Here is a 27,591-nt window from a genome sequence, read left to right as displayed (position 1 = left end):
ACATGTCATTATACATTTGTCCAAATTCATAAAATGTACAACACCAAGAGTGAACCCCAAGGTAAACCATGGACTTGGGATGATAATGATGTGTCAATGTAGGCTCATTGATTGTAATAAATGTACCACTCTGATGCTGGAGGGTGACAGTGGGGGAGGCTGCACATGTGTGGGGGTAGGAGGTAAATGGGAGCTCCCTGCACTTTCTGCTCAATTTTGCTGTGAACTTAATATTGCTCCAAAAAATAAAATCTATTTAAAAGGGGAAAAAAAGGTGTTAATTTTGAAAATATCATTCTACTGAAGACTCTGGCTTCCACTGTTGCTGTTGAGAAGTTAGCCGTCAGTATAACTGGGTTTCCTATACAGATAATTAGTACTTTCTTTCTACATTCTTTTAAGATCTCTAACTTTGATGTTCTGCAGTTTGACTACGATATATCTAGCTATGAATTTATTTTTTGTTTAGCCTTCTTGGAATTTGTTGTGCTTCCCAAATCTGTAGATCTCTGTTTTACATCAATTCTGGAAAATGCTCATCATTATCTTTAAATATTGTTTCTTTCTCATTCTCACTAATCATTCCATCTGGAATTCCAATTAGACTATATGATAAATCATTCTCATTCTGTTTCTTCAAGTCTCTTGACATCTCTTCTATACTTTCCATCTCTTTATTTGAGACTAGCTTTCTAGATCGTTTTTTCAGATCTATCTTCTAATTCTCTCTTCAAATTCTCTGTTCAACTGTTTAACATGTCCATGAAGTTGTTGACCCTAAACAAAAAGGCAGACAGTTATTTCTCCAGTAAAAATAGGTTTATTCAAGATCAGCAAAGAATTGCAATTTGGGGTCTGCAACTACGACAGGCCATATACAAGGACTCTGCAGCAAGGGAAGAAGAAACTCTTTTATAGAGGGGAAGAGGAAGTTGCAAGGGCCAGAATAAACGAAGAGTCCATTGGAGGAGACCTGGGGTTTGAAGAGTAGTGGTTTTTCATTGGCTGAATTGTGACAGTCTCTCATTGGCTGAGCTGTTCCGGGCAAGAAGAGGAAGCCTTTTCTTTTTCCTGTTGGGCTCTGCAATAGTCTAGGTCTACAGAGCTCTCCCTCTGGCCTCTCAACTCTATTTTAAGTAAGGTTTCTGTTTACTAATTTCCAGAGAGCTTTGTGTGTGGTTATGTATGAATTTTATTGAAATGTTATCCATTGGTTCTTAAATTTCATTGATTACATTATTAATTTTTAGGAGAACTTTTGGGGGAGAGTTCTTTTTAAAATTCTGACGGGTCACAAATTTTCAGAGGAGACTTTTTCCCCTCACCTGGAGACAAGGCCAAGGAAGATGTATTTTCTTGCTATCTCCCTTTGCCAGCAGGCGTATTTTTTTCTAGCCCACTCTTTCATGGAGTTGTAGGCCTTTTGAGGGGCCTGATTTCTGTGAGAGGGTCTCTGTCCAAACTCCCTACTGCACACACACCGAAGACTTTATCTGCTAGTCCCAGTTTGCCCATTAAAACTTCAGCCTCTAGGTCCCGGTTTCATTAAACACCCCCAGGATTTCCAGGACTCCAAGGCTAGCTTACTAGTCTGATTTCAATTCCCTCTATTTTTTGGCTCCTGGGATTTCCTTTACTTTCCTTTAAGCTCAGTTATGCATTTTCTGTTTTCATTTTTACCATCTTGTAGTGGAGGTGTTTTTCATAATCTTAACTTGCCCGTATTGTCAGAATTAGATGTCCTTTCCAATGAGGATTGTCAGACAAAACACAGGATGCTCAGTTAAATTTGGATTTCAGATAAGCATATTGATTTTTTTTTTAGTCTAAGGATGTCCTAGGATATATTATTCATTGTTTATATGAAATTCAGATTTTATTGGATATCCTTTGTTTCTGTCTGCAAAATCTGGTAACCTTACCTCCAGCCCATCTCCTGACATTGTCCCCCTCATTCACTGTGCTCCAGCCACACAGGCCTTTCTGTCTCTCAAGAGCACCAAGCTCATTCCCACTCTCAGAGCCTTTATGCTGGCTTTTCCCTTAGCTGGAACATTCTTATTCCAGGTCTTCACACAGCTGGTTCCATATCATTTAGATCTCAGCTCAGATGCCACCCTATCATGACTTCACTTCCTCTGTCAGTCTCCATCATCACTCCTTATTAAACTCACACTTTCTGAAATTATATTGTTACTTCTATTTTTGTCCTTTCTCACCTTAGTAGAATAAAAGCTTCTTAAGGGCAAGGGCCTTGTTAGTTGCTGTATCCCTGGCATTTAGTAGGCACTGAATAAACATTAGTTGAGTGAATGATTGGCACCCTGAACCCAACTCTGCAAGATTTAAAGTTATGAAGACCTGTTGAGGGTAGACCAGCTGGCCTTAACCAAAAACAACCACACCATAATTTCAAGAAAAGTCAACATATATCCTAAAAAAAATTACCTTGAATAAAGGGCTAGTCTCTGCTAAGAGTGGCTGACGCTGGAAGCTGCTCCAGACCCAGCCTCCCTCACAGAGCATGTGCGGGGTGAGGGAGCAGGAGTACCTGGCTTAGCTTGGCACTGTGTCATTTTCAGCTGTTGACTGAGGATCTCTGGAGAACCAGTGTTTTTACTGAAATTCTTGTGGCAGTGAGAAACAATGGGGCTGTCAACTCCTTGGACTGACTTCTCTTCCTGCTGGTGTGTAAAAATCAGGCAGAGCCCCCCATCCCACTTGGATCTCCACAAATCCTGGGGTTTAGAGGCAATTCAGGACAAAGGGGAAACCTCAGAGAAGGAGCTAATTTTAATAAAAACTAGTAAAATTTTTAAAAAAGCCAGACAGGTATTTCCACCTCCAGTTTCACAATCTTGATGGCTATTGACGGCATGCTGGGGATCTGGAAGTTTGTGATGAGGGGGATAAATTATAAGCGATTAGGTATTGGTGAGGCATAAATGGAGAGAAGATGCTGAAATAGTCGGAGAGAGAAGGAGGAGGAGACTAGATTTGGGTGGGGTTTGTAGACCTATCAAGAACCTTGGGCTTTATCAGGAGAGGACATGGGAGCCACAAAAGATTCTCAGCAAGGGAGTGACGCCAGTCTGTGGATGTATTTGTACTTGGAGCGATCTGTCCTACTCCTGTGTGTGGGAGGGAACAACACTGCAACTACGACTAGTGAGGAACCCTTAATGGTCTCTAGAGGAAAAATGACTAAAGTATGAATAATAATAATGATAACAATGATACTAAAAAGAATGATTAAAATTTAATGGTAGTAGACATAAATTAAACCAGGCACTTACTAAGCCCATTGCATACTTAATCTTGTTTACCCCCCCCAGCAACCCAACCCAGTGGGCACTAGTGTTAGTATCTCCATTTTACAGGTAAGGTAAGCAAGGTTGAGAGGATAAATAACTTGCCCAAGATCACTCAGTACCCAGATCTGTCACTCTCTTCACCGCCTTGGACTAAGCCATTGGAAGTGGGGAGGAAAAGGGGAAAGCAGGTGTGAAAAATATTTAGGAGGCAAATAATAATTATAATTAATATTATATTATCATTACATGATGATGATGATGATGATGATGGACGTAAAGTTATTTCATTCATCCGTCACATATTTGAGACCTTAATCCCAGCTTCGGCGACCGGGAAAAGACAAAACCGATTAAGGTGTCGGTGAGAAGTTAATGGTCTAACAAGATATAAAACTTCCGCACTTGCAAGTGAAGACGCTGTTCCAACCCATCGTCCCCAGTTCACTGCAAACACTAGACTCGCTTGGGCTCTCGGGGCGGCGCCGCCTGGGACCTCAGGCCCCGCCCCGCCGGGGGCGCCTCCGCGGGCCACGTGGTCCGGCGTCCGCGCGCAGGCGGCTCCCGGCGCCGGCGCTTCCGGGTTGGGTGCGACGGCGGCGGCGGTGGCGGCGCAGGGCCAGAAGCTGGCGCGGCGCGGGAGCGCCAACGGCGGACCTGGCGGAGCGGGGGCCCGGGGAGGGTGCCTGGCGCGGGTGCGCCCGCCAGGCCGTCGCGTGGGCCGGCCGCGATCCGGACCCAGCCGGCAGCCCCGAGAGGTAGGTCCGCCCCGGGCCTACCGTCCGTGGGGGCGGGATCCGCGGCCGTGTCGACCCCTCTCCAGCCGTCCGCTCCCCGGTGCGGCCCGGGCCTGGAGGTGGGGGCCTCCCTCGCGCCCCGCTCCCGGCGCGGCGGACTCGGGGCCCCGCCCGCCAGCCCGCCCGCCAGCCCGGGCCGTCCGCCAGCCCGGGCCGTCCGCGCCGCCCTTCCAGAGCGAGGCCCTCTGCGCCTGACGTTGTTGAATCGCAGTTGCCCCCAAATTCACTTCGCACATGGACGTTTTCTTCGCCCTTTTCATATTTGTTTTCACAGACAGAATGGGTAATAATGTGTGAATGCGAGACGCGGTAGTTCTCATTCTGATACTTATGCAATTATGGAAAGTTAGTGCTGGGAAGGACTTTAGAAATAGTTGATCCCAATTCCTTCTTTTTACAGAACAGTAAAACAGACCCGGAGAGGTAATGTGGATGTTGGAAATTCACCCAGTTAGGTAATGGTACAACAGAACTGAGAACCCAAAGCTAAATTTTTAAAGAGATTTTTAAAAGAGGTACATGGTAAAATTCACTTGACAATGTTAAGTGAATAGCAGCTTCCTTCAGGCTGGGATTAACATTGTTAGACGATGCTTCCACCTTTTTAGACATTGTTTTCTATTTCAGGCTTAATCCTTCTTGGCTTCTAAAGAAAATGGCAGAAACATCATCAGAGCCTTCTGCGCAGCTCGTTGTACACTCGGACACACACAGTGACACGGTCCTGGCCAGTTTCGAGGATCAGAGGAAGAAAGGCTTTCTCTGTGACATTACTTTAATCGTGGAGAATGTGCATTTCCGGGCCCACAAGGCCTTACTCGCTGCCAGTAGTGAATACTTCTCAATGATGTTTGCCGAAGAGGGGGAGATCGGCCAGTCCATTTACATGCTGGAAGGCATGGTTGCCGACACGTTTGGCATCCTGCTGGAATTTATCTACACGGGTTGCCTCCAGGCCAGTGAGAAAAGTACAGAACAAATCCTGGCTACTGCTCAGTTCTTGAAAGTCTATGACCTGGTAAAAGCATACGCAGACTTTCAAAATAATCACAGCTCCCCAAAGCCACCGACTCTGAACACGGCTAGTGCTCCAGTAGTTGTTATTTCTAATAAGAAAAATGACCCCCCGAAGCGGAAACGGGGAAGACCAAGAAAAGTCAACAGTTTGCAGGAGGGAAAATCAGAAGTGGCTGCAGAGGAAGAAATACAGCTGCGAGTGAACAATTCGGTTCAGAATAGACAAAACTTTGTGGTTAAAGAGGGAGACAATGGCATACTGAATGAACAGATTCCCCCAAAAGAAATGGAAGAATCTGAGCCTGCTTGTGCACCAGGTAGAGGAGAGGAAATGCCCGCTGAAAAAGATGAGAACTGTGATCCCAAGACCCAGGATGGGCAGGACGGCCAGAGTCGGTACAGCAAGCGAAGGATTCGGAAGTCTGTCAAACTTAAAGATTACAAGCTTGTTGGGGATGAAGATGACCAGGCATCTGCAAAGAGGGTCTGTGGAAGGAGAAGGCGCCCTGGCGGCCCTGAGGCCCGTTGTAAAGACTGTGGCAAAGTCTTTAAGTACAATCACTTTTTAGCAATCCACCAGAGGAGCCACACGGGTAATTTTACACTTTCGTAGTTTATTGGAATATATTTGGAATAGGAATGATAATAGCTTTTATTTATTGTGCGACTTCTGTGTGATGGGCATTGTAGTAAAGCCTTTATACATGCTATTACATTTAATTCTCACAACAATCCTGCAAGATAGGTAATATTTTTCCCGTTGTATAGATAAAGAGACCATGTCCTAGAAAGCTTAAGTGACTTACCCCTGTCATCATCCATTTAGTGACAGAGCTGGGATTTGAGGCCAGGTAGCCTGATTGCAGAGCATGTCTTTTTATTTGGAGTTGTTGGTTCAAGGCTTTAATGCCCAGGTATCCAGCTCTAGCCAAATTTATTCTGCTTTCGGACTCCTGAACATTCCTCATGTTGACCATAGCTTTGCTTTCGTCCAGATCTGTCTGGACGGCTTTCTCACTCAGCCATCTACCTGTAAATGTCTTCTCCTTCTGGTCCCTCTAACCCAGCGCTGGCCAGGAGACCCTTCTGTACTGATGGAAATAGTCTTTATCTGCACTGTCCAATATGGTGGCCAGTAGCCACATGTGGATTTTGAACACCTGACATGTGATGAGTGTGACTGAGGAAGTGGATTTTTAATTTTATTGTAGTTAATTTAAATGGCCACCTTATGGAACACTGCAGCCCTCGCCATAAATCCCTTCCTCCTTTGAGCCCTTTCATATGCACTTAACTCAATTTGCTTTGGGATACATTGTAGTTACCATGTAAATACCCCTCTACTTAATGGTAAGCTTAAGTATAGGGACTGGTGCTTAAGGCTTCTGTCATCTAGCAGCTTGCTGTCATCTGACTCAGCAGCATCTAGCACTGTGGTTCTCAACGTGACTGCACATTAGAACCGCCTAAGGAACTTCTGAAATGGCCCATGCCTGGGCCTGAAGCCCAGAGCTTCTGATTTCATTGTCTGAAGCCTTAAGGTTTTTAACAGCTATATTGGAAGCCCCGAATTCTGGTCCTTGGAACAAAGTGGACAGTTGAGGATTTTTTGTTGAATTGTAATAAAGCATGGTTTAGAGTTAAATAGTTGTGTAAGACTAGTTAAGGAAAGCAGCATGTAGGATCTTCCCTTTCGCCCCCAGGATTCTGAAATTTGTCAATGCGTCACTTTAGTGTGGGTCTGTTCTCTTCCATTTGGGTGGATACCAGTAGATCCATATGGTCTGAAAGCCATATCTTTCAGTTCCAGAAGGTTTTCTCAGATTTTTTCATAGATGATTTCTGCCCTCTGTTTCCTCTGTGCTCTCTTTGTGGAACTCCTGCTATTTGTCCAAGAGCCTCCTGGATCCATCCCTTAACTTCCTTAGCTTTTCTCTCTTGTTTTCCATCACTTGTTACTCTACTTTCTGGGAGATTTCTACTTTTTATTTCAGCCCTTATAGTTTTTCTATTTCTACTCTTATTTTTTTTTACTTCTAGGAGATCTTTTTTCTCTAAATTTAATTTTGTTAGAATCCGTATTTTATTAGAATCGCAATGTCATAGCTCACCTCTGTGAGCATGTTAATGATAATATTTGCTTATTTGTTAGGTTTTAATATTTTCTTCACCTGGGGCAGTTTCTGTTATCTGCAGGTTGCTTTTTTTCTTGTTTGCTTTGGTATCTGTTTCAGCTACTAAAGGCCTTCCTTGAATGGTGATTTTTTTTTAAAAAGTTATAGTCATATGTAAGCATGGTTTACTAAAAGCTACTGGCAACTCTGCAGGTGTGGAGAGGGCCTGTAGACAGCAGCCTCGCTGGGGCTGGTGTGGCTGGCCCCCACTTCTTTGCTGATGCCTGGCATCTAACTTCAGCTCTCTTGTCTCGGCCCTTCACATCCCAGGTGAAGACACTCCACTCTCCCACCAGGAGGCCACAGGCCTGGCTGCCAGTGTCTAGAGCAGGAGAGGGAAGAAGGCAAGGGCGGGTGGGCGGGAGGTGAAGAGTTTCATCATCCCAGACATCAACCTTGACCCATAGTAGTCCCACTCCACTGTGCCTGGAGTCCTCTCATTGGAGACCCCTAGGCCAGAGACCCTTGATTTTACGCTCTACAGAGAACAGTCTCCATCCTCCGTTGGGAGAGGGTCAGTGTCCTGGTGGCGTGGAGTAGGAGACTGGATCTGGTGGGGGTGTCTCCCTTCCTTTGGAACAGACTGTCATTTATGCTCCTTACTCCCATTTTCAGAGAAAACAGTTGCCCCCAATTCCTGAGCCTTACGGAAGCTCTGTCTTAAAAATTAGGTTGCGTCTCAGCGCTCCGCTCTGCTGGCATCAGATTCCTCTATTCCAGCTTCCACAATTGTATTGCTGCTCTTGTTGCTCCTGTTCCTTGGCCTTTTGGACATGTGCCTTTTAAGAGAAATCCCTTTCTTGTCATTTTAATTTTGGAGGGAACAGAAAGATGTGGAGATTCTTGCTTACACCATGCTTCTGGGGCTTTTCTTCCAGGGGAGCGACCTTTCAAGTGTAACGAATGTGGAAAAGGCTTTGCGCAGAAGCACTCCCTGCAGGTCCACAGCCGGATGCACACAGGCGAGAGGCCGTACACCTGCACCGTGTGCGGCAAGGCCCTCACCACCAAGCACTCGCTGCTGGAGCACATGAGCCTGCACTCAGGTAGCCGCACTTGTACCAGAGGGCCAGCTGCTGCCAGGCTCCCATTCCCAGGGTGGGCATTCCCATGAGCTAAATGGTATTTTCCCAGCCTGGTATCATTTCCCACATGATGTCATTGAAAGACAGAATTATGCATCTGTTGGAGTAGAGTTTAGAGTTCTGCATAGCTTGAGCCTTAAACTAGGGCTTATCAACTGGCTGCTGGATGTTCAGTGTGCAGACATGGTTTAACCACCAAAGTTTAGAATTATTTTACTTTGGATTAGTTTTTTTGATTATTTTAGAATTATTTTATTTGGATTATTGCCTTTGTGGAAAACCTGAATTCTCCAGTTTTACCCCAGACCCCACCACTCCCTATTGCCTTATGTACTTTTGCACATTTATGTTTCTGTAGTAGACTCTGAAGGCATTTGAGTTTGTAGACAATTCATTGGTTTCATTTGTAGAAAAATAGAGACCTGGGCCCACTGTGGTATTTACCTTATTGGTGAGCATTCTAGTTCTTTATAGTTTTTTGCACATTCTAGTGTTTTGTTTTTTATTTGGCAGGACAGAAGTCTTTTACCTGTGATCAGTGTGGAAAATATTTCAGCCAGAAAAGACAACTAAAGAGCCATTACCGAGTGCATACAGGTATAATAAAGTGAGAAAATTTGGATTGGTGTGTTGGGCAGAAACAAAATGCAAATTACTTCTGCAATATTAGTTCCATATTGTAGAAGATAAATGAGTATTTAGGCAAAAGAGTCTTAAAAAACAATCTAAATTAGATGTCCTTGTGTGAGTCTCTACTACCATGTGGTTTATATTTAATTTTTATGCTACAGTTTTGGTGCCACACCCAAAAACCCTGCAGAATTGGTATCTTTCAGAAGTGCCGCTTGACTGAAAGGGCACCACTCGATTGGTTGGTTGTTCGTGCTGCCTGGACAGAGACGTCACCACCCCATAGCTGTCAGTGCAGGCTTTCTCCCGCTTGGCTCTACCCCTTATCCTTTGTTCTTTCCTGCCAACTGATAAGAGATGAATTGGGGGTAGGGACATTATATTTAGGGAGATTGGAAAGGTCCCAGCTCTCTTGGGGAAGCAGTGACTTGAGATGCGTAGGAAAATACTAACTTGCCAGATTAATAAAAAAAATTGTTGTTTTATTAAAGTACCATATTTAAAGTAATTATTTTTCAGGGAAGTGCTTTAACACAGATCACTGAAGAAATGCAGGGACAGCATATATGCACTGACACTTTTTTTATTGTTGCGACAAGGCCACTCATTACCGGAATGCAACCACTGCCATCGCAAATTCATGGATGTGTCGCAGCTAAAGAAACATCTACGAACACACACAGGTAAAACTCCATCTCTCCCTTTCTTTCCAGTACACTCTATGTTTTCAGGAGAGTGAGGAAGGAAGTACTCCAGGTCCACTGTGGTTCTGTAAAGCAAGTGGAAATTTTTTTTTTTCACGTTATTACTTTTTTTTTTTCCTTAAGATTATGATAGTTTACAACCGTGGGAAATTTCAGTCGTACATTATTGTTAGTCGTGTTGTGGGTACACCACTTCACCCTTTGTGCCCTCCCCCCAACCTCCCTTTCCCCTGGTAACCACCAATCAGTTCTCTTTGTCTATATGTTTAACTTCCACCTGTGAGTGGAGTCATACAGAGTTCGTCTTTCTCTGTCTGGCGAGTGGAAATTTTATAAGTAGATCATTTAAAGGCCCAAGGCAAAATGCGGTCCACAGCATTCTGTGGGGAAATCACATCTCTGTAGGTTAGTAAAACAGAGATCACTTACTGAGCACTATTCATGTGTGAAATTCATTTAAAACCACAAAAGGGTGCAGTCTGAGTCTGGTTCTGTGTTTCACTCTTAATTTACTTCAACATTGAAGATTATCAGGAAACTTTTTTAGCAAGTTTTGAAAGAGACACAGAAATGAAGCAGACACAAAGGTAGGATAGGCACTGAGGGTTTTTCCACTTTCTCCCCTAAAACTAGTACTTAAAGCTTAAGCATGGCCACCTCCAGAAAAATCAGCCTCAGGGATGAAGAGGAGGCAAGATCAGTTAAGAAAGGTCAAGTTCTTTCATTTAAGATCAGAAGAGTGAAACTATGAGCCTTTTAGACCTGTTGGTAAAGAATATTTCTTAAAAATAAGCCTGTTATATTTTCTAAGAAAAACTTTCTTTTGTAGCTTGGTTATTTAACGATCCTGTTAAATTGTCTATTCAAGTTCTATATCAGATTCGTTCATGTTGCTTTGGGCATTTTTTTAAAAACAAGTTTTTCTTCTTAAAGTCATTTACTTTTATAAAGTAGATGTCTCGTAGGGGATGAGTTTTATGAAAATGGATCTCGATATAGTCTTTCTACAGACATTATCATTATAGGTTCTGTGAAATTTAAATCATCCATTTAACGCATATTTATGGAACAGTGACTGGGTACCGGGCACTCTTCTTGGTCCTGGGGATACAGCGGGGAATGAGATGGACAGAGCCCCTGCTCTTAAGGGGCTGACATTTGAACAGGGGAGGCGAAGAACAAATGACTGTGTGACATGTTAGGTGGAGGTCAGTGTTATGAAGAACTAAATGCAGGGTAAGGGGACAGGGTGCAGGAAGGGGAGCTGCCCTTTTCCGTGGGGACTTGTCTGGGAAGGCCTCACTGATGAGGTGACATCTTAGGTGCAGATCAGAATGCTGTGGGGAGTGAGCAAGCCATTGTGGTTATCCAGGCGAAGACCTTCCTAGGCAGAGGGCACAGCAGGTGCAGAGCCCTGGGGCAGGCGAATTTCTGAGATGCTGGAGAAATGCCAGGAGGCAGGAGTGGCCCCGGCAGAGCCAGGGCGGTGGGAATAGGAAGCAGCTGGGTAGGTGGACACCAGAGGCAGCTGGAGTCCATGCACTGCAGGGGCTCTCAGCCTAGCTGCATGCTTCTGTCACCTGAGCAGCTTTAGAAAAGAAAAGGCCTGGTCCCAGGCCCAGAGATCCTGATTGAACTGACCTGGGTTAGGGGCTCAGAATTGACATCTCTGACAGTTCCCCAGGGAGTGCTAGTGTTCACTGAGGCTTAAGAACTTTGGAGTCCACAGTAAAGACTGGATTTTATTCTGAGAGAGATGACTTTAATGAGAGGAGTGATGCGATGTGACTTAGAATTTAACAGGATCACCCCAGCTACCATGTGGGGTGGGGAGAGGTGGGCTGGGGGCACCCATTAGGAGGGTGAAGAGACCCATTAGGAGGCTGTGGCCGTAATCAGGGGCTTGGCACAGTGTGGTGGCAGTGGAAGTGGTGACGAGTGGTCCACTTCTGGATGTGTTCTGAAGGAATGGTCAGTGTGATTTGCTCATGAGTGGATGTCGGGCCTGAGAGAAAGGGGAGGCAAATGCAGCTGGACGGATGGAAAACTGGGAAAGGCGAGGGAGGAGCCAATCAAGAGTTAGATTTTGGACACAGCAGTCTGAGATGTCTATTTGACATCCAAGTGCAGATGTGGAGGAGGCAGCTGGATGTTTGAGTCTGGAGTTCAGAGGCAACATGCAAGCAGAGGTATAAGTTTACATGCTTACACATGGGCTTGTAAGTAGCATGTGAAGCTGTGCTGAGAATACCAGGGGAGAGAGGAGGGATGGAGGAGAGCTGAGGTGCCTTGGTTATGGGGTTTTGTTGCTTTTTTTCCCCTGAGGAAGATTAGCCCTGAGCTAACTGCTGCCAATCCTCCTCTTTTCACTGAGGAAGACTGGCCCTGAGCTAACATCCATGCCCATCCTCCTCTACCTTATATGTGGGACTCCTACCACAGCATGGTGTGCCAAGTGGTGCCATGTCCACACCCGGGATCCGAACCAGCAAACCCCAGGCTGCCGAGAAGCGGAATGTGTGAACTTAACTGCTGTGCCGCTGGGCCAGCCCCGACTTGGTTATGTTGAATAGCCAGAGAGGACACATTTCATCTTGGTTTTGTCTTCTGAGTATATAAGATGTACATTAGGCTTCTGGTCTTTATGAGGAGGAGCAGGCCTTGAAGTGGGGGTGAAAAGGAACAGAAGTCCTCTCTCCATAACCCCAGCAAACTTCTCCACCCTATCTACTTTGAGGAGAAGCAGAAGAGGGAAGTGGAAGATATGTGATGGAAAAAAAGAAGACAAGAAGGGCTCTTGTCAGGTGGTTTGTGTGACTTAGAAATAAGAAAAATCAAAACCATCAAAATTGGGCTCTTTGAGGGCAGGGACTATGACCCACGTGTCCCTGGCACAGAGAGTATGCACCATGTTGGTGCTGAAAAGAGTTGGCGTGCCACCTCCCTGCTCCCTGGGCAGAGTGGAAGGTTTGGGAAGAGGCTGCCTGGCAGTTGGCACTCACCTCCGCAAACAGTGGTGTCAACAGAACTTAGCACAGGTCGTGCTGAGAGGGCCAGGGCAGGAAGCACTGGTCGCAAGAGCAGGGGGCCACACTCAGTTGGAAAACCAAGACTGTCACCTCTCAGCTCTTTAATGTAAACTCTCTCCGGGTTAGGTGTCCTCTGCCAAGCACAGGAAATCAAAGATGCCTCAGAGATGTCCTCTTCCCTAAGAGTGCGTCTTCAGTGGGGGAGATGGATGCAGTTTGAAATGGAGGCAGGCAGACAGGCAGTGCCAGTGACGTTGCTGCAGCGCAGGCTGTGGTGCTCAGATCTCGTCCCTGTACCTGGTGCTGGCAGGCTGGCAGGGACTGAGCCAAGCCAGCCAATCACAGGACTGATAAGCCAGCGAATGCGTTAACTTAACAAAGGGACCTAACCTTTCTTATGCCTGTAGTACCGCCTTCCTTGCATCACTGTGCCTGAAAACCAAGTTAATGATCAGAGGTTGCTTGCTGAGCTGGGGCAAGTTCAGGGAATTAGCCCAGGCTGTGGAGAAGCCTGGTGAGTGACCTCTGACCCCACAATACAGACCCAGCGCTCAGTGTGCCTGACCGTTGCGTGGTGTTAGATAAACACTGGTTCTACCCCATGGGCTCCCGCTCACGTGCAGATGCCCTGCCTAGTAACACATAGTAGAGTTAATGAAGTCACAGCTTTCATTCACAGCCTCTTTTTGTTGGACTGGATTTGAAGCTTCCTAAATCTCCTCAGGCGTATGTTTCCAGACCATCCCGTAATGTTGCTCATCCCCATCTTTGTGTGATCTGGGGCCCCTCACCATAACATACCCTTACAGAGTCCGTGTGCAATCTAGTGAGAATTTCAGGACAGTGCACTACAAGCCCCAGGAGAGGTGTGAACACAGTGGTGGAAATGATTGGCTTTCCCTGGGAAGATCTGGGAGAGCATCCCAGAGGAAAGACCCGGATCTTGAAGCCACAGTAAGTGCTGGATGGACAAAGGAAGTGGGAAGAGGCATTCCCAGACTGGAACAGGGTGTGTGGGCCTTGAGGATGTAAGAGGCCGGCATCCGAGGGCCGAGTGAGGCATTCCAGGGTGAGCAGCTGGGGTGAGGTTGCCAACACGGGGCAGACCATGGTGAAGGCAGGTGCGGGGGAGATCTCTGGGCAGAGAGGAGGCATGTTTTGATTTGTGTATTGAAAAGGACTCAGGCAGCCCCAGGAGGATGGTCAGAGACGGAGGGTCCTGGGGATAAGCCGGTTAGCAGGCTCTTTGGGGAAGAAAGATGAAGACCTTCAGATCAAGAGAGTGGAAGAAAGAGATGTATTTAAGAGATTTTTAGTCCAGGAAAAAACAGCTGCTGCAGACATGACAAAGTATTAACATCCCCAAAATTAAAGGGTGAGGACCCCAGTAGAAAACTGAGCAGGAGACGTGGGAATGGCCAGTAGATGTTTAAAACAATGTTAACTGCATTGATCATCACAGAAAAAGAAATGTGTGCTGCTTTTTTGCCCGTTAGATTGGCAAATATGTGAGGAAATGGGCATCTTTATGTTCTGTTGGTGGGAATATAATTTGGGAACTTTCTGGAAAGAAGTTGTACAACATGCATCAAAATGTAAATTGCCCACTTGTGAAAAGATATTTGCATAAGGATGTTCATCGTAAGCAGGATTGTTTTAATATCACAGGCTTAAAAAATTACTTAAGTGTCTGTTAGTAAGGGTTGAGTTATGTAAATTTTGGACAAGATACACAGTGGAACACAACACACCCTTTTAAAATGGTGGTGTGGCTTTATTTGACATTACAGACCAGCATGCACTGGACGATCTCACGGTGTAAAATTGTATCCTCACGTGCGTATATGCACAGAGAGATGTCTCTAAGGATGTTCATCGTAGTGTTAACTAGCTACCTCAAGTGGGGGATTCAGAGTGGTTTTTAAATACTTTGTACTTTTCAATATTATTTCAGTCTTTTACAGTGAGCATGGGTGATGTTTAAAGAAAAACAAAGGAGTTGTTTTAGGAATTAAAATATATAGACCTGCATTGCCAATTGAATGTGAACGCAGAGTGAACAGAGGATGTCAGGTGACCGTTGGGCCTGGCTGGGGCAGGGGCTGGATGGTGCCGCCATGAACCAGGAAGGTTATTCCGGGTTTGAGCTGATGGCAGTGGGAAATGAGCTGTGATAGCCAACAAGCACAGAGTAGTCAGTACTCTCTGGAGCTAGGAGGGGGATTTACAAGGCATCAGGGCAAGGGTGAGCTTGGTGGCGTATGCTGCTGAGAAGGGGGTCTGGAAGGAAACCCTTGAGTTACTTAAATATTTCTATCTTTGCCCCCTGGGTGGAACCTATAGGGTCAAACTCAGGTCTCTGCCTTTCCTTTAACTGCCATTGTGTAATCCTTGTATTAGACTTCTGGCCCCGCTGCCACCCAGGCTCTGTCACCTCGCGTTTTTTTCTGCCTCTCCATCTGCCTCCTGTACCTCCCAGGTATTGACTTCAGCCCTTTGTGTGTAGACTCTTAAGGAGTTCCTGCTTGGTCCTGCTGCCTACAGCCCACCCTACCAATCATTCCCATGTTTTTTCCTAGTACTTGTATCACGTTCTTCTACTAAAAACCTCCAGAAGTTCCACAGGTCCTCTGCCTGGAATTTACGGCTCTTTGTGGCCTGGCTTCACCTTTGAGCTCCACCACTCCTCAGAGTAAATCCTCGCCCCTCTTTGTCCACACTGTGTGCTCATTTCCAACAGCTGCTTTTTGGCAGTCATATTTATCTTAGTACCTGAACCAGGCCTCCCTCCAGTCCAGCCACACCCTGCCTCCTCCACATCCATCATCTCGTCACGCTCAATATTGTTGATCCTTCTCATTTTAATGTTTAGTCCAATACAGCCCCACATTACTTGATGACCACATGTATCTTATCTTCTCTGATAGACCTACGTTCTTTTTGAGGCAGTGAGCATATTTTTTGTTTCTTTTCTGTTTCTTAGCTCTGTACGTTGTTGACCGTCCAGCAGCGTTTTAGAACTGAATAAACTGAAGAAGTTATGGGTCACTCAACTGAAGGCAGTCGAGCTGTGTAACTCTTACCAGAACAGATCAGAATCCAGAGGAGTAGGAAGACTTTCCCCAGATTCACCTTGGCTAGGAAAATTTTTCTTACTGTCCTGGAGGATGTTCCAGGAAAGAATTCCCATTATTTAAAACATCTGCCAACAGAAAGACTTTCTGAGATGTCGTAAACCCAGATGGAATTGAATGATGAAGTTAGCATTGTTATATATGTTTCCCACAGAGAACTTTACAGTGATGAGCAAACAGAGCAGGTCCTCAGTCTCTGGATCTGGAGAGAAAGAAGAATGACTGAGATCAGAGTAGGCCCCAGCTCCGATTTGGACAGATAATGGCAGTGGCCTGGTTTTAACCTTTGGACTGGTAAGAGTTATTGATGCAAAGATGCAGACTCTGGGTTGTCACAAGTGTCTTCTGCCTAGATGGAGCTTGGAGAAGTGTCTAGACTGAATTCTCCAGTAGATGCTCTGAAGGGGAAGCTGCCTCACCATCCTCCCCTTCAAATTGCCCTTATCCCTTGCTGTTAGCTGGTTAAGCTGGATTTTGCTTCTTTCTCTTTTTTCAATTCATAGTTCCCTTGCCTGCAGTAGGATCACTTAATTTTGTTTCTGGAAGGCATGACAGTCTGTCATGGCATGTGCAGTGTACAAACTAATGCTGAATAAATGCTTGTCGAAGCTTTATTAATTCATAGTGGTGTCTGGGGCAGTCACGACGTCTTGGGTGGGCCTTAGTTTCCACTCTGTGAAATTCATTCATTCAACAGGGATTTTTGGAAGTGTGGCAGGCCTGAATCTAGGCACTGGCGTGCTAGGAGTGGACAAGTCCACAAATTATCCTATATAAGAAGGGGGGGATAGTAAATAATGTATACAGTATATGAGGTGGTGATAGCATTGTGGGAAAACTAAGTTGGGGAACTAGACTAAGAAGTGTTAGGGGTGGGACAGTGTTGATGAAGCCTCGGTGGTAAAGTGACATTTGAGCAGAGACTTGGAGGCAGTGTGGAGAGAGACCCCTGGGGGAGACATGCCAGGGACGGGGGTGGTGAGCATGAAGGCCCTGAGCAGGGCTTGTCTGGGGTGTGGTCACTGCCTCTCCAGGGTGCCCGGGAGTCTGAGTGCTCATGAGCAAGGGGAGAGTGCCTGATGAGGTTAGTGAGGTTTAGGGTGAGGGATGGGGCTGGGTGGACAGATCTGGGATTCCTTGTAGGCCCAGGGCTTTGGTTTTTATTGCGGGGTGGGGATGGGGAGCCAGTAAGAGTGTTTGCAGCGGAAGCATGAAATGGTCTGATTGCCCAAAGGATCGCTGTGGTTGCCGCATTGACTGTGGATGGCAGGGAAGCAGGAGCGGAAGTAGGGAGACCCGTTGGGAGGCTGCCGCAGAGACGGCCGTGGCCTGGACCAGCGGTATCAGGGGAGGTGGTGAGAGGTGGTCGGACTCAGGCTACTTTTGGAAGGTAGATATAAACATGGATAATACGTAAGTCACTTGGTGCACAGGGCTCCTTATGAAAGTCAAGAGGGCGCCTAACCAAGCGGTAAGGAACGAGCTTGTAAGTTACCTCAGGGTGGACGGTCCAGCAGTAAATGTGGGGTTCCTTTGTCCTCCGGATAATCGCTTACCTCCTTGTTTCAGCTTTGAAGTTTTTAAGGGAAAGAACCATCCCTTAGTCTTTCTCTGTATCTACACGGTGCTCAGGTGCATAGTAGGGCTTGGTGAGTGCTTCCTTCGTTCATGCTTCCTGAGGATTCAAGTGACGTTGCCTTTCTTCTTTTTTATATTGTGAAACTGTGGGCTGAGTTTTGCTCTTTGTTTTATGTTGAAGGTATGTTTCTAAACGCTTTCCTTTTTTCAGGTGAGAAGCCATTTACTTGTGAAATCTGTGGCAAATCTTTCACAGCAAAGAGTTCTCTGCAGACCCACATCAGGATCCATCGGTAAAGTTTTGCAGATATTTCTGTCATGTGGAGTCCTCACTCGACCCTGGCGCTCAGTGGGGTGACATGTGCCTGTCTAGCTCTTTTCCCCAAGTTATTACTCTGGTAGAATTTTCTGTGTATTTTATTATTTTATCTTTTCAGTAAAGAAATTCCTCACTTAGGCAAAATCAAGAAAACTGATTCTGGCCAGCAAAAGTTTGCATTATTGACTCCATTTCTTGTATTTTGATTTTGGGCTGAGGGCTCGTCCAAAGTTTAAATCTTCAAAAATAAATATTAAGTTTAATGTTTCTGAATAAATGTTTTTATTCATACAACTCACTTCCAGATTAGATTTAGTAGTTCTTCTAACAGCATCACCGATAATTAGAGGCTACTCAATTTTTAACATTGAAATGAATCATATATACTTATTTGGCCATTAGAGTATAAAAATTAGCTGTGAGAAATAAAACCAAAAAGAACTCTATGTGTAATATATAAGTATTTACTTTCTTATCTGAAATATGGAATCATAAAAATTTATCACATCCAGCCCAACCCCATCTGCCACCCTTCCTGAAACACCACCCCCACCTTTTGTTTTTTAAAATTAGAAACTGAAGCCCATGGAAGTTGTGACTTGCTCCAGTTCCTTAAGTTACTCAGAGAACCCGAGACTTACGACTCCCTGTCTAGTTAATTTTCCTCTATTGTTGCCCGCTTCTCCCTAAGGAAGCAGGAAGTAATGGACCTTTCTGGTTTTCATATAAAATGTGTATTTCTTTATAGAGGAGAAAAGCCATACTCCTGTGGCATTTGTGGCAAATCCTTCTCTGACTCCAGTGCCAAGAGGAGACACTGCATTCTACACACGGGCAAAAAACCTTTCTCCTGCCCTGAGTGTAACTTACAGTTTGCTCGCTTAGACAACTTGAAGGCTCACTTGAAAATCCATAGCAAAGAGAAACAGGTGTCAGATGCCAGCAGCGTGTCCGGCAATAACAACACTGAAGAGGTCAGGAATATTCTTCAGCTGCAGCCATATCAACTCTCTACCTCCGGAGAGCAGGAAATTCAGCTGCTTGTAACCGATTCTGTACATAACATCAATTTCATGCCTGGTCCTAGCCAAGGAATCAGCATCGTGGCCACAGAGAGTTCCCAGAACATGACTGCAGACCAGGCTGCTAATCTCACCCTGCTCACGCAACAGCCAGAACAGCTGCAGAATTTAATTCTTTCAGCTCAGCAGGAGCAAACAGAACACATTCAGAGCCTCGATATGATTGAAAGCCAGATGGAACCCTCACAGAACGAGCCAGTGCACGTGATCACACTCTCCAAGGAAACCTTGGAACATCTTCACGCCCATCCAGAACAAACAGGAGAGCTCCATTTAACAAGCGCTTCAGATCCTGCTCAGCACTTGCAGCTGACACAGGAGCCGGCTCCGCCCCCACCCACCCACCACGTGGCCCAGCCCGCCCCGCTCAGCCAGGAGCAGAGCTGACCTGAAAAGGTGTTTGACTGCTCTGTCAGTCTCTTCTCCGTAAGCCAGCCATAACAGCCATATGTGGATTGTGTGCTTGAAGTCGGGCTGTCTGAGACGCTCTCTTACAGATCCTTACAGAGCTTTGATAGCCAGCTGACAGTTGTGCTTTGCATCCAGGCAGCGAGACTGTGCATCATGTCTTCTGTATCTTACTGATTTGGATTTAGCATTTCAATATTGATGAACGGCTTTCGTTTTCACCTACTGCATCTCTTAAAGACTTGTGTAATTTTTCTTTGGGGGCATTGGTTTAGACTTTTCTGTAAGTATTAAATGTTCACAGCCATAGGTTATGGTCTTGCTGACCTTTCCAGTTATATTTTTTATGTTTTAGAACAAAGGAAGTCACACATTGAATTGCGTAGAATGGTTGGTTTTGCTTCCTTATCTCTCTCGAAGGCAACACAGTTGCCATTACAAGACAAGTCAGGGCTGAATGTGACAAATCACAACTTTAGGGAATCTGTCCTTTTAATAACTTCCATTCCCCTAAGACAGAGTGACTGTCTCTCAACAGTTAATATTTGTGCAGTATGATGGGCTCATCGTGTCCTGTTTAAGGGAGATTCAAAGACGTAGAAACTAAATGTCTATTTTAACTCAAAATTCATATAACAAGAAAGCCAAAAGTATAGGATTATTTTTAAAATTCTGAACTCAATTTTTCCGAGAAACATGGATGTACATATTTTTTAAAAGCAGGTTATTGAAAATTTAATTAAAAAGTTTAATTAAAGTATGAAATTGGATCAAGGTATTCATCCCAAATAAATTCTGAATTTTGTCAGCAATATTTGATCTTCATGATGAAATTAAAGCTTTCTCGAATATTCTGGAATATAAAATTTTATTCAGTGTAATTTTTGTTAAATATACTCTGCTGAATTCTGGAAATTGATTGATTTCTGAAAAAGTTGATCTGAGTATTGTGTCTGATAACTTTCTGGAGATGGGAACTTATAATCTATTTTTATTGCAAAGTAGGTTAAATCCCACAAAGTGGACACATCATTTTTAAAAATAAATATCTTCTCCTAATCTTAAAAATAATTTTGAGCCTCACAGACTTAGTAGCCAGCATCTGTCTGTAATCATTGTATGATTTTGAATAATCATCAAAAGATTAAATTATGTTTGGGTTAGGTTTTCCAGCTCAGCGTATTTTACTGTAAAGTTTGACCGCTTTCTCTCACGTCAACTGGTTGAGGATTTTTGAGATAAGAAGGGGAGCACCGGTCTATGTAAATTTACATGATGCTAGTGGAGAATAGGGGTAATCTACCCTAAAATTAACAGTCTTCACATCAGTTACTAGTTTTCTTGTTTTAGACATCTTTGATGTCCACCCGAATCAAGTAAGTTTTTTGGAGGTTAAAGTAATAGAAAATTCTTTAGGGTTTGAGAGAAGATGAAAGCAGTTTTCAACATATTTGCCAAACCATATTTTCTTGTGTATAATTCACAGAATTTCCAAGAAGGTTTATCTTATATGCATCAACCAAAGTAATGTTAAATCTGGCCTGCCTAGAGCAAAGGTATCATTTTTACAAATACATTTATGCCCTAAATAATTATTTCAGCTTCTTGACTTAGTCATTTAAACTATTTATTTTAACTGTATTCTTAAAATGCAAAGATTTTACTAGCTTTTCAAAGTCTCCTGGCCCCCATTTTCTCCAGGAGATACATAGTATTAAAGTAGATGAATTTTTAACTACTCACTCTGGATAGAATTATTGAGGATATATGGTCGCGTGACTGTAAAGTCAAGTTTTAACTAGCTTTGTGACAGGCTACCTCTGCGCTAAGAGAAATATAATGTGAGCCACATATGTGATTTTAAATTTTCTAGTAGCCACATTAAAAACATAAAAAGGATGAAATTAATTTTAATAAAATAGTTTATTTAATCCGTTTGCCAAATAGTATCATTTCAACATATAGTCAATATAAAAATGTACTAATAAGATATTTTACATGCTTTTTTGTCACAGTAAGTCTTCAGAATCTGGTGTGTGTTTTACACTTCACACTCAATTTCGATGCTAATGTTCATTGGACATACTTGATCTATATTTAGAGTTCATACAGTTCCTACTTGAAAACCTAGATCCACATATTCAAGTAGTTGCAGACATACTTAATTTTTTTTTAGTAACTGAAACAAGTATCAGTTTTTAAATTTATATTAAAATTGATTTATACCCAGTTCCTCAGTCACACTAGCCACGTTTGATAGCCACATGTGGCTAGTGGCTCCTGTATTGTCCAGCACAGGCCTGCCTGTTTTTCGTTTGAGAGCCGGTGTCGGTCATAAAAATATCTTCTGGAAGAGTTCTGGGTTATTTGACCAGCTGTCAAAGGGAAAGAAGAAAATGATGGCTTTATAAATCTAGCCTTTCCTCTGTGTCCCAAATACACGCTCTGCCCCTTTAAATGAAATCCTGAATTTTCAAATTCAGTGACTGTACCCAAAGGAAATGTCATGTACCTAAAAATGTTTCTGTTGTGTCTCTGAGAATTTGCTGGCTCGGTTCCACAACTCATGTTGTTCTAGTACAGTTTTTAAAATTGTTTTAACAAGTGCAGAAATGCAAATTGTACCTCTTAGGAAATAGTAAAATATTATGCTTTCGGGCTACTGAAATGACCTTGTCACTTTTGAAGATGAAGCTCTGGTTTTCTCTCGGCAGAGGGCTAGCCTTGGGAAGGCACGAGCTCTTGCTATTGAGCAAGTTACTCTCGGGCTTGCCCCTGCGTTTCTTGAAACTCATCTTTCTACCTCTACTCTTGTGTATTTTCTGCACTTGGTTCTAGTGTTGTAAGTGTTGTGAGCAACCAGTTAAATGATGCTGAGGAACATGACGAGAGTCTCCTTGTAGATGCTTCCATCTAGGTTTTCCTAAGTTGGGATAATAATATCTGCCACATTTTGAGTCTTTGCAAGAGGCCTGGAGTGAAGCCAGGTGCGTTAGACCTCTCTCTTATTCTAGTGCTTCTCAAATTTCTTCCGTGTCATGGTGCACAAAAAGTAGGATTTATACAGCACCCTGCGACTGGCCTATTAGCTTGCCAGGGTGGCCATAACAAGTTCTACAGGGTGGCTTAAAAAACAGAAAGTTATTTTGTCACTGTTCTGGAGGCCGAGTCTAAGATCAAGGTGTTCGCAGTATTGGTTTCTTCTGAGGCCTCCTGGCCGTCTTTTTCTCCCCGGGTCTTCACATGGTCTTCCTTCTGTGGCTGTGTGTCCCAGTCTCCTTATAAGGACACCAGTCACACTGGATCAGGGCCCACTCTAAGGACCCCATTTTAACTTAGTGACCTCTTCAAAGGCCCCATCTCCAAATACAGTCACATCCTGACGTACTGGGGATCGGGACATCAACATGAATTTGGGGGAGAGGACACAATTCAGCCTATAACAACTGGCATCTGGAACGAGGAGGGCAGCAGTGTCTGGGACACACCTGTAATCCATTTGAAGCACAATCTCATTTTACTTAATCTTCGTGACGTTCCTATGAGGTAAGTAAAATTATGCCTATTTTACAGATGAGAACATCGAAGGCCAAACAGATGAAGTCCATTGCCCAAGGTCCTACAGTATGTAGAGCCAGCACTCGGGCACAGGGCTGGCTGATCTCACTACACTGCTTCCACCCGATGGGTGTACTGTCACTAGTCTGTTGAAACTTTAAGCTGGATTTCTCTTTACATATGATCTGCTTAATGTAATAGAACTTTTTTGACTAAAATTGAGGATCTGTGTCTGAACTTTCAGCATATAATCAAACTTTTTACATAAAACAATAATAGTAAAAGTTGTCTTTCTCCTGCAGAAATGTAATAACTACCATATTAACAATAGTCATATTACTATTTTACTATTGATTTAAAGCTTACTTGAAATTTACCGGTTGGATGAAAGTTACCACTAAAGTGAAAATGTCTTAACTAAATGAACCTCCGTAAGTGAGCCATTTTTTCAAACTTCTGACTGATGATCCTTTACATTTAGGGTGGATTTGTATTATTTTTGCTACTCTTATTTGTAAGTATTGAAGTAAATTTCCATCTTGAGTTTCCAAACTAAAATAAGCCTAAATTCTTAAGAATTAAAAAAAACTCTGTCTCGCTTTTGTAAACAGCAGGCTTGGAGGAACGACCCCTAAAAAAATGCCTTTTGCCTTTCTTTTGTAAACAGCAGTTATCAAGGAATGATCTCTAAAAGAAGGTGGAATGTTACCGTGATAGTTTATCTTGCTTTCAAATTCTTTACACGTAATTAAGCAACAAATACTTTTGTTGACTGGAATATACATATATATATATATATAAATATATAGACTCATTCTCACTTGAAACATAGCACATTAGGAGAGCTTTTATACTAAATCACTCATTCAGTCATATTTGCAACACATGATGTAGGAACTTGAACAAATAGGAAATATTAGCAAGACATCTTAGCTTTTTTTTTTTTAACATGAGTCTGAAAAGTAATACTATGTCCAGTGTGACATGTAGAAAGGGAAAAAATTGAGCACGAGTCAGGTCAGGGAACTTCCTTAGTCTTAGAGCACGAATTTATTATTTATTGTGAATTCTTAATATCCATAATATTAGATCATTTTAAGTATGGATATCAAGATTTTCCGAAAGAACAGTTTGGCTCTTGGTTTTGGTTCATTCCTATTACTTTTATCCTTGTTAGATGAAAAGTTAAACTGAAGCTTCCTCAGGCTAAATTAGAGTTAAAAACAAAATTCTTTACATTTTAAAACCCGCCTCTCAGATGACTCTAGTGTGATTAAGGGGCTCCTGGACAAATTTTTCCTATAATCTTAGTGTTTGAAGAATGAAAGCGCTCTTATAACAAAAATACAGGAAAGTATTTTAAAACTGATCCTGAACCTATTTGTATTAGTAACCTTTGCAGCCCCTCGGGGTGGAGTCCCTTGTGTTACCCTGACATCTAGGAAATCATCCTGCCCTCACTTCTGGGAAAGGCACCTGACTGAAGGCAGCTTACAGAGGGATGAAGTTGCAGGGAAGAGTAGGAAAGAATGGGAGACCCACATTTGTTTGTGGCTCGCTCATCTTTCTAGCCAGGACAGAAAGCTAGGTTTCATTCTTGATAGGGCTCGCCTCATCCCCACCCAGTCCATCACCAAGTTACGTCAGTGTCATCTCAAACTAGATTTTGAAACCGTCCACTTCTCCTATCGTGGCTCTCACACCATGTCCTTGCCTGGACTCCTGCCGAGGCCTGACTGCTCCTTTCTACCCCCCTGCCAAGCTCTTTCTCCACTGCAGGAGTGACTTGAGTTCACCATTGTGCCCTTAGCCTCAAGCTAATGATTGGATATTGTGTTATTATGGCAAGCATGATCATGTCTCTGCTGTGTTTAAAATTCTGCTGCAGCTTCCCAGAGCACTCAGTAAAGTCCCCACTGCAGCTTCCTCTTGGGCCCCTTCCCCATTCTGACTTCCAGCCACACGGGCCTCCTTGCTCTTCCCAGCACACACCCCGCAGCTTCCTGCTGCAGGGCTCTGAGGTAGGCGGCTTCTCAGCTTTGAAAGGTTTCTGCCCACACTCTCTGTCTGACTAACGTCTGCTCATCTGTCAGACTTCAGTGCAACTGTCACTTCCTTTGGGAGGCTCTCCCGGGCCCTCTAATCTCAATCAAGCCAACCCCATCATATCTGTTCATAGCACTCTACCCCTTTGGCTCAGTTTGTCATTATTTTTACTTCAGGGGCTGCCTCTCTCCGCTCACACTGCAGCCACAGCTTCCAGCCCAGGACTGTGGGTGTGTTGTTTGAAGGCACTAACCTACAGGTGCAGGGTGGCTTAGCTGTCACCTGCACTGAGGTTGGGAGGTGAGGTGAGGATGGCATTGCAAGAACACAGAACAGGGTATGGGTTTAAGGAAAGTAATCCTGTCTTAATGGCTCGGGCTTTTAACCTGAGCACGGCTGGCATGATTATTTGCAAAAACATTACAATAGGATTCTTTTAAAACTGACTTTTCACATATTGGCCATTCATTTGATCCAATATGACTTGGCCAATGGGCAGAGTGCCAGTATTTTTAGTTCTATATACAAATATAATGTGGATTGTGACACAAGTAAAATTGTAATTAAGAAGTAAAATGCTCGTAGATAAATAATAAATATATTCTTTTAGCTTTAGTAGAGGTCTTTTTTTTTCTTTGAAGAAACTATAAATAGATCTTCTTTTGGATCTTCTAGTCTGTACATTTCTTAGAGTCACCAACCTTGAACACTGTCATACACTACATAACAACATTTCGGTCAATGACAGACCGCATATACAACAGTGGACCTATAAGATCAGTACCACAGCCAAGGTGTGTAGTAGGCTGTACCATCTGGGTTTGTGTAAGTGCACTCCACAATGTTCATACAATGAAGAAATCACCTAATGACGCATTTCTCAGAACATATCCCCGTCCTTAAGGAGGTTGAGTAATTAAACTGCCTACACTTAGAGATGATAAGGCTGAAGCATGGTGGTTGGTGACTTTTTCAAGGTCACACTAGGCTGGTGTGAAGCAAAGCTGGAATTCGCCCAGGCCTTCTGGATTATAGACCAATATATTCCCCATTGCTTTATGCGCCAGTGTTTATCTTTAATTAGCATTAATTGAAACTCAAGTCAGCAGTTTTTAGCATTGATGAAGTCATTGTTCTGTGATCTTTTTTAAAGACAAATTTTACCACTTGTCATTCAGAGAGCCAGATAACCCTGTTTCACTGCAACCAAGTCAGTGAGTCCAGGGCCAGACCCTGTTGGGCCTTTGCAAACACACTAAGTCGGAGCAGCTGGTTGAATGAAAGGGGACTAGGGTAATTCTGAAAGTGTGGTAAGCCATTTACAGTGGATTTGAGAGCGCTAGGAGTTACACGATGGAGTTAAACATGGGTGTGTCTGATATTTGGCAAATTCACTTCAAGCCAAATGACGAGGCACACTCAAGAGCTAGGATGGGCCCAGCTGGGAGGCTGCCCTAGTTCCCTAAGTGTGACCTGGCTGCATTCCCTGCCTCTCCTGGCAGAGAGCAGGCGTTTACCCTTGCCTCTTCCTCTGCCTGCTGCTCAGCTCAAGCTGGGAACAGTGAGTATTCAGGTCTTACTGGGTCTCAGAGGATTTCCAGGCGAAATGCAAAGTGAGAAGGAGAAGGGAGGAGCCATAGGGCACCCAGCTCCTTCTGATCCCTGGATCTCAAGGAGAGCCACCCTCGCATTTTCTCCTGTTTTGTTAGTGTTTCTAGTGTAACAGTGTCGCCTCCTCCAAACAAGAAACAGCTTCTTAAAATGCCAGCCTTTCATTTGTCACATTGGACCAACACTGTTGTGGTGGAGTCCAGACAGACCTGGGCCCATACCAGCTCTGCCACTTGCTGTGTAAACTTGTTGCAGGTCACAGAACCTCTGAGACCCTCAGTTTCCTTTTCAGTAAAATGGGACTGTTGTGATCATTGAGATTAGGGGAATACTCAGAGTAGACGCTCAATAAATGAGAATTGATGTTTTATTAATAGTAACTAGCTGAATGACCCTGGAGGAGTGCCTTCACATTCAGCGCTGCTCCCTTATCCAGAATACGAGGCAGTTGATCCCAAAGGTCTCTCAAGCCCATTTCAACACCTACAGTTCTGTGGGTCCTCACTCCAAGGCATTCTTGAATACTGACAGCCTAGCCTCTCTCCCACACACCCCTCCCTTTTCCCCCTTACTAGGGGTCTAGCATCCCCAGCCCCACCACTTTGCCGCAGGGGAGGTGGACCCCGAGCTTGGGTCTATCGTGGGGCGCCCGGGCCGTGGATCTCCTGCTAGAAGAAGTGAAGATAGTGCAGACGTTCCGGCGCCACCCCACGGACCCACGAGTTTCTGCAAACTTCTTGCCCAGTCCGAGAGCCTTCTGTGCCCAGCGCTCGAAGAAGGCCCTTGGTATCGGTACTGCGCAAGGGTGCGTGTCCTCGTCCGCCCGGCAACGGCTAGCTTCGCAGGCGCAGGCACCGAAAAGGGGTTCGAGGCCGCTGCTGCGCTGTCGGGCACCGGGCGCCCCCAGGCCGGCGTCTGCAGCCCCCAAGCGGGCATCTGCAGCGCCACGCCCTCGGCCGCCACCCTGCAGGCGTGGGCGGGCCCCCGGCTGCCGCTGGTGGGGGGGATCGCGGGGTAATGAGATGCTAATGAGGCTCAAATAAAGCGTAGTCGGGCTGGGTTCCCCGCGCTGCAGCCCACTCCCCGCCGGACTCTCGGGCCCGGCGCA

At 44.5% G+C, this 27,591-nt stretch overlaps 1 protein-coding gene across 6 annotated transcripts; it reads left to right on the top strand.

Annotated features, from left to right (window-relative positions):
* Positions 1-3,861: 3,861 nt before the first annotated feature.
* ZBTB24 (zinc finger and BTB domain containing 24) lies at positions 3,862-21,200 on the top strand. Of its 6 annotated transcripts, XR_006519226.2 has the most exons (8): positions 3,936-4,069; positions 4,736-5,718; positions 8,178-8,345; positions 8,898-8,981; positions 9,614-9,697; positions 16,036-16,175; positions 17,671-17,752; positions 18,527-18,565. XR_006519226.2 is itself a non-coding variant. In XM_044757300.2 (7 exons), exons 2-7 carry the CDS (start codon positions 4,764-4,766, stop codon positions 19,245-19,247), a joined length of 2,094 nt encoding a protein of 697 aa, XP_044613235.1. In that variant the 5' UTR covers positions 3,862-4,069; positions 4,736-4,763; the 3' UTR covers positions 19,248-21,200. The 6 variants fall into 6 exon arrangements, 2 of the variants coding, with proteins under 2 accessions (XP_044613235.1, XP_014694511.1); XM_044757300.2 differs by lacking the exon at positions 16,036-16,175 and having other exon boundaries at positions 3,862-4,069; positions 18,527-21,200; XR_011497680.1 differs by lacking the exon at positions 16,036-16,175 and having other exon boundaries at positions 9,534-9,697; positions 18,527-21,200.
* Positions 21,201-27,591: the final 6,391 nt, after the last annotated feature.

The sequence above is a fragment of the Equus asinus genome, chromosome 24 (genome assembly GCF_041296235.1).
Source record: "Equus asinus isolate D_3611 breed Donkey chromosome 24, EquAss-T2T_v2, whole genome shotgun sequence".
NCBI classification, from domain to species: domain Eukaryota; kingdom Metazoa; phylum Chordata; class Mammalia; order Perissodactyla; family Equidae; genus Equus; species Equus asinus.
The sequence above is the reverse complement of the archived record's forward strand: the minus strand, read 5'-3'. Positions and strand labels throughout refer to the sequence as shown.

What these genes read in the sequence shown, in the direction of transcription:
- ZBTB24 (XM_044757300.2), top strand. Translation starts at nt 4,764, where the DNA reads ATGGCAGAAACATCATCAGAGCCTTCTGCGCAGCTCGTTGTACACTCG. An exon ending in CCACCAGAGGAGCCACACGG is followed by an intron (nt 5,719 to 8,177) that starts GTAATTTTACAC and finishes CTTTTCTTCCAG; the next exon opens with GGGAGCGACCTTTCAAGTGT. An exon ending in ACATCTACGAACACACACAG is followed by an intron (nt 9,698 to 17,670) that starts GTAAAACTCCAT and finishes TCCTTTTTTCAG; the next exon opens with GTGAGAAGCCATTTACTTGT.